Genomic DNA, 7,076 nt, shown 5'->3' with positions numbered 1-7,076 from the left:
TCAGAAGAGGGTGTTGGATCCCCTGGAACTGGAGTTACATATGGTTTTTAGCCACCATGTGGGTGCTGGGAATTGAACCCGGGTCCTCTACAAGAGCAGTCAGTGCTCTTAACCGCTGAGCCATCTTTCTAGCCCCTCATTTTCCTTTTTAAAGATTTTATTTATTTATGTGCATGCATCTGTATTAATATATCACAGGTATGTGGGGGTACTCATGGAATCCCAAAGAGGGCATTGCACCCCTGGAGCTGCAGTTGTAGACTTAATGTAGAGCTGAGAGCTGAACTTGAGTCCTCTGGAAGAGCAACAAGTGCCCTTAATCACTACATCACTGAGCCACCTTTCCAGCTCCTCATTTCTTAAATTTGTTTGTATGTGCATGTGTTTATGCGTGAGGCGTGCGTGCCGCAGCAATTGTAAGGTCAAAGGACACCCTCAGCCGTTGCTCCTCACCTTCCACCTTGTTGGAGGCAGGGTCTCTGGTGTGCTGCTGCTCTGGGTCCTGCATGCTGGCTGGCCCAGGGGCATTCTCAAACTGTCTCCCCCTCCAGGCTTGCCACAGGAGTGCCAGGATTTCAGACCTGTACCACCACTTCCAGCTTTTCACATGGTTCTGGAGATTGGAACTCTGGCTTGTGTAACAAGTGCTTTTATCCACTGAGCCATCTCCCTGGCCTTTGTTGTTTAAAAAAAGAGAGAGAGAGAGAATAAGTTCATTACATTCCAAGGAGCTCAGTAGGTATGGCAGTAACAGAAAAACTGGCTCTTGTTTCTGTTGTGTGAGGCAGGGTCTCAGATAGCCCAGGCTGACCTTGAACTCATTAGGAAGCCAAGGATGACCTTGAACTTGTGATGTTCCTTTCTTCACTAACCATTGTGGGGGCATCTCCTAACTTTGTCTTTATTGGAATCCAAAATATGCTGTGTTTTTCAGGGCTTTGCTTAGAATTTGGAACAGTTCTTGTTTACACATGTGAGAAGAGCTGCTGGCGTACAGATCATCAGACTCCCATGGAGGAAGTCTGTGTTACACAGCAAGACCCGGACGAACTTTTATTTAGATAGAGCACTGCCTTCTGTTTATATAAATTAAAACAAATTTTAATATTCAAATGTATGTGTGTGTACCTTATTTTAGCCCCTCCTTCCCTTTGAGAAAGAATTTCACTCTAACCCAGGTTGACCTTAAACTTACGGTAATCATCCTGCCTCAGCCTATAAATTAACTAGACTTTAAAAAATTATTTTAATGTAGTTAAATGCATGTACTTTTTAATTTTACTGCTTTTATTTTATTTTATTTTATTTTTATTTTTTGGTCTTTTTGAGACAGGGTCTCCCTGTAGCTCCAGCTGTCCTGGAACTCTCTATGTAGACCAGGCTGGCCTTGAACTCACAGAGATCCACCTGCCTCTGCCTCCCAAGTGCTGGGATTAAAGGCGTGGGCCACCACACCCGGCGCTTTTATTTTATTTATATGAATGTTTTGCCTACATGTTTGTAAGTGTACTACCTGTATGCCTGGTGCCCATGGAGACCAGACAAGGGTGTCAGATTCCCTGGAACTGGAGTTAAAGGCAGTTGTGAGCCACCCTGTGTGCTAGGAACAGAACCTGGGTCCTCTGCCAAGAGCAAGTGCTCTTACTGCTGAGCCGAGCCATCTATTTATTTTTATTTTTAACTCTTTTTGAGACAGGTCTCTCTGTAGCCTCAGCTAACTTGTCACTGCACAGACAAGGTTGGCCTCAATGTCACAGGCCTACCTCTGCCTCCCCCAGGCTGGGATTACAGATGTGGGCCACCATGCCCAGCTTTAAGGGTTATTTTTAATTGTTGCCCTTTTTTCTTTTGGGGCTTGTGCTGGGGCTAGAGCCACTACTTTCTGACTATAAGGGTCAGTGAATTGCAAGGTTGCATTACAAAGTGGTTCCTCCTTGGCCTGGAGGCCAGTGTCCCTGCCCAGGCTCCCTGGTAGGCATTCTGCCTCAGTCAGTATCTTCCCATCCCTCTCTCAACCCTGGATGCTGCTGGACTTAAACTACTCGACCTGCTCTGGCTGCTGGAGGCTCCTGCCTTGGGACCCTGGCTGCTTAAACCTGCCCATGCTCCCGTGCCCACGTCCCCCCACCCCGTGCTGACCCACTCAGCATTCTGCACCTGCACCCTCCACGAAGAGCTCTGCACCTTGGCTCAACACCCAGCTGCCTGGTCTCTCCCCTCTTCCTTCAGTTTCTGTGTGGTCAGCCTCTTCCTTTCTGCTGCCCTTGACAACAGCCCGGAACAGTCCCACTAGCATGTTCTGACATGCTCTTCACCCTATGTAGTGAGGAGACTGGGACCCAGATTAGCATGGGATGCAGCCCTTCTGTACACCCCATGTGGGACTGATAACTTTCCAGCACACCTGAAGGAAAGCGGCTGTGTGGACAAACTCAGAGCTTTGGCTGAGAGCCTGCCCTGCCTTTCTCTGCTGAGCCAGCAAGTGGCCACAAGAGAGTTTCTCTGATGCTTGTCCTGTAGACAGAGGCTGCCTCAGCCTGCTAGACCAGTTACTCCAACTGGAACAGAAAGTGACAGGTCCCACCTACAGCTATAGTACTTTGGGTTTATTTAAATGACCAAGGAGTCCTCCCCTCTGATAAGACAATGGAGAAGAATCATTGCATAAGTGTCTTTATGAATCAGATGTTGATTCAGTGGCTGGTGGGGTTGGGATATAGTTCAGTAGTAGAGATAACCTAGCATGAGCAAGGCCCAGAGTTTCATCCCCAACACTACCAAAAATAAATTAATAATTAATTAATTAATGTTAACACATTTTTAGATAGTCTAACTTGGTGTTACATTTCTGACTTTTTTTTTTTAAGACAGTCTCATGTTGCCCAGACTGGTCGCAAATTTGCTATGTAGCCAGTGATGACCATAACTTCTGATCTTCCTGTTTCTACTTCCCAAGAATTACAGGAATGTTTCACCACATCTGGTTTGTGAGGTGTTGGGGATCAAACTCAAGGCCTTATGCATGCTAGGTAAGCACTCTACAAACTTAGCTATACCCTCAGACCTCTTTTTAGTTTTTGAGACAAAATCTAGTCTGGCCTCAAAGTAACCCATCCTCCTGCCCTTCTCCCTTGTTTTCTAACTTTAGATGAAGATAGACCACTGACCAAATGTGTGTGTGGGGGTACATGCGTGTGCTGAGGAACACATCTGATGCCCTCCCCTATCACTCTGCCTTAGTCGTTTCATCTTTTGATTCAGGGTCTCTCCCTGAACCTGGCACTCTTGTATTTTGGCTAGGCTGGTTAACCAGCAAGCCCCAGCCATGTTCCACCCACCCCATCTCCAGTGCTAGAGTTACATAAGGCCTCACCCAGCTTGTTATGTGGGTGATGGGATCCAAACTGAGGGCTCATGGTGGTACAGCAAGCACTCTTAACTAAAGAGCCAGAATGCTCTGACTCCATTTTGGCTAGCTTCTTTAGACAAGCCCAGACAAGCTCAGGCATATTGTACATGTAAAAGCTTTATAAGGTATGAACAAAAACTTCTGACTCTAAAAGATATTAGTCAGCACACTCCAGTGCCCTGAAGACAGTCCCTACCAATCAAGACTTTCCCCGTACACAGGATATGGGGACATCCAATTATTTTTAAAAAATGCTTGGCACATGCAGGTTTCTGTGGAGTGCCCCAATAAAAGCTCCTGCCTGCTATTGTTCGGGGCCAGACTCCATATTTGGCTCTTGAAGTCTATGCCCGGCTAGCCGCCATTTGGTTGTCCTTTTTACTTTAAATTCTTAAATAAACTTTTTGTATAATCTTTTTGGGTGTCTGTGGGAATTATTCTCAGTTCTCAAAACCTAACATTGTGGGGGCTCGTCTGGGATTCGAGAATAGAGACCCCCCTCCCCCCCCGACCCACGGGAGTGCCCCCGGAGGCGGCCTTGGTGAGTTCTGTCTGTCTCTCTCTCTCTCTCTCTCTCTCTCTCTCTCTCTCTCTCTCTCTCTCTCTCTCTTGCTTTTCGGTAGTCTGGACATCCTGGGGCTCAACAGCAATCAGGCGAATGCAGTATTGATCCCAGAGCTGGAGGAGAATAGGAGACACTCCTCTGTTGAGGGGTCATGCTCCAGTCTGACATGGAATCCAGGCAGGGCCGACCCAGAGTCTTGGCCCAGTCTGACATGAAATCCGGGCTGGCCAAATCTTTTTGGGAAAGGAACAGGGGCAGCCTCCTCGCTGCAAGATTTTCATTTCTCCCTCTAGGGAGCTGCCATCTCATACTGTTCTCACCCTCTGCTCGGGGCTCTGCCTTGTCTACTGACGTTCCATCCTACTTCTTCTCATTCTCATTCCTCTCCTTATATTCTTTTTTCTTGAAGCTTTTCCACGATGGGCCAGAAAGTCTCATCATCTTCAGCTCCCCTTGATCTAGTTCTTAGTCATTTTCAGGACTACAAATGAGCAGCTTTGAACATGTCTGGACTCCGTGTCAAGCTGACCCGCCTCCAGACCCTATCTATGCACCATCAAATGGCCCTCCTTTGAAGTTGAATGGCCACCTGAAGGGTCCTTCAACCTGTCCCTTATCTACAGGGTTCAAGGAGTTATCTTTGGGGAACTGGGGCACCCTGACCAGATCCCATACATCCTAGGTTGGCAATATCTGGTTGCCGCCCCCCCCCCCCAACTGGCTGCGCCCCTTACTGCCACCCCCACCATCGGGGCCTAAGGGGCCAGCCACTTTGCTTCCCCTGAAGAAAGTCCAGACCAAAAACCCATCGGGTCCCCAGGTCCTTCCCTTGGCGCCAGAGGAAGATTTACTCCTGCCACCTTATGGGGGCCCCAGTGAGTGCTCAGGATAGACCTAGGGAACACAGGTCATGAGCATCTTCCTCTTCTTCCAGTCCTTCGTTCTCTGTCCCCAGCTCCCATGGCTGAACCGGCATCTCCTGTGGCCAAGCCCAGCCCATTGCACACTCTGATGTGGGGGGAGGGGAGAATTGTGTGAGCTCTTCCCTTGAGGGAGATTGGGCCCCTGAGGGAGGATGGAATTTCCCCAGTAGTCTACTTTCCCTTTTCTACTAGTGACTTGTATAATTGGAAGTTACAGACTCCCTCCTACATGGAGAAGTCTTGGGCCCCTGATTTCCCTCCTGGATACTATTCTTTTTACCCACCAACCCATTTGGCAAGTTTAATAACTTGCCAACAGTCATTAAATATCCTGTTCACCACTGAGGAAGGGAACTGCATCCTTCTGGAATGCAGACACACGGTCCCTGGAAATGATGGGCGACCGACAGAGAATGAGGATTTGATTGCAGCTGCTTTCCCTCTCATGCGCCCAACAGAGGGATAGGACTATAACACCCCTGAAGGTAGGGAACGCCTAAAGGTCTATCGCTAGATTCTTATGGGGGGGTCTCCAGGCAGCTGCTATGCACCCCACCAATTTGTCTAAGGTCAGTCAGGTGATGCAGGGAAGGGATGAGTCTCCTGGAGCGTACCTGGAACGCCTGTTAGAGGCTTTCAGAACTTATACTCCCATAAATCCAGAGGCCCCAGAGAATCAGATGGCCATCAATATGACTTTCGTAAATCAGGCAGCTCCAGACATAAAACAAAAACTTCAAAAATTGGAAGGTTTCGAGGGCAAAAACCTTTCTGAGCTAATGGCGGGGGCAAACAAGGTAACAACAGAGAAACCCCTGAAGACAAATAAAAGGGCTGGCTAGGATATTGTTGGCTGAAAGAGCAACAAATCCCAAATGAGGGGACCAATCCTCTATGAAAAAGGGAACCCGAGCCCCGTGACCCCCCACAGGAAGGTCGGCCCCACCTAAAAAGAACGGGGCATGATGGCCCACAACTTTAGTCCCAGCACTCAGGAGGCAGAGGCAGGTGGATCTCTGTGAGTTCAAGGCCAGCCTGGTCTACACAGCAAGTTCCAGGCCAGCTGGGGCTATAGGGAGACCCTATCTCAAAAACACTGGGGGGGGGGACGACTATATAGCCCCGGATGGCCTGAAACTCATTATATAGACTAGACCAGGCTGACCTTCAAATCACAGAAATCTGCCTCTGTTTCCCAAGTCCTGGGATTAAAGGACATGCAACCATGTCCAGCTGATTTATTTATTTTATGTGCATGAATGTATTGCCTGCAGGTATGTAAATGCACCCATGTTGTGTAATGCCATAGAGCCCAGAAGAGGGTGTCAGATTCCCGGAACTGGAGCTAAGAATGGTTGTTAGCTGCCTTGTAGGAGCTGGGAAGCAAACTTGAGTCCTTTGGAAGAGCAGCTAAAGCTCTTTAACCACTGAGCCATCTCTTCAGTCCCCAAGAGACTGAAGGAACTCAAGGAACTGTTTCTTGATCAGATTGTAATGTGATGAAAAATGGATTATAAAATGACAACCAGTGATGACCAGCTCAGAGGCTGGCCTCAGAAGACTCTCTTAATAGTCCCATAAGCCAAACTTGTACCAGAAAAGGTCACAGTCACTGGTGGTCTCCTGCTGGTCTCTTCCACTGCAGCTTTCTGAATCCCAGTGAAACCGTTACATCTAAGTGTGCTCAGAGAATTGCTACCCAAACTGCATAGCCCGCAGCAGGCACTGATCAACAGAAAGGCTGGCATCTTCTCCATGATAACGTCCAACCACACATGCACCACCAACCCTTCAAACGCTGAACAAGAAAGATTTGCCTCTTCCACCCCAGTCATGTGACCTCTATCACCTGCTAGCGTTTCATGTGGACAACTCCTTGCAAGGAAAACACTCCCAGAAATGGTAGGATGTAGAAAACACTTTCTAAGACTTTGGAGAATCCTGAAGCATGGACTTTATAACCCTACAGGAATAAACATTTCTCATTGATCAAAATGTATTGGTTGTAATGGTTCCCATCTGCTTAAGGGCTGCTTGAGTGTAGTTATGATTTAAAATTCACTGAAGCGGGCGTGGTGGCGCACGCCTCTGATCCCAGCACTCCGGAGGCAGAGGCAGGCGGATCCCTGTGAGTTCAAGGCCACCCTGGTCTACATAGTGAGTTCCAGGACAGCTGGGG

At 48.2% G+C, this 7,076-nt stretch overlaps 1 protein-coding gene across 1 annotated transcript in view; it reads left to right on the top strand.

The window, feature by feature from the left end:
• Pdcd2l (programmed cell death 2 like) overlaps positions 1–1,113 on the top strand; it is a 14,910-nt gene extending 13,797 nt beyond the window's left edge. The window contains exon 7 of the mRNA XM_008839475.2: positions 935–1,113. Within this exon, the coding sequence (XP_008837697.1) occupies positions 935–1,065 (131 nt within the window). The 3' untranslated portion in view covers positions 1,066–1,113. The remainder of the gene's footprint in view (positions 1–934) is intronic.
• The last annotated feature ends 5,963 nt before the right edge of the window (positions 1,114–7,076 follow it).

Source organism: Nannospalax galili, unplaced genomic scaffold, assembly GCF_000622305.1.
Source record: "Nannospalax galili isolate Female #2095 unplaced genomic scaffold, S.galili_v1.0 scaffold159, whole genome shotgun sequence".
NCBI classification, from domain to species: Eukaryota; Metazoa; Chordata; class Mammalia; order Rodentia; family Spalacidae; genus Nannospalax; species Nannospalax galili.
Note: the sequence above shows the minus strand (reverse complement) of the source record. Positions and strands in the feature narration are given on the sequence as shown.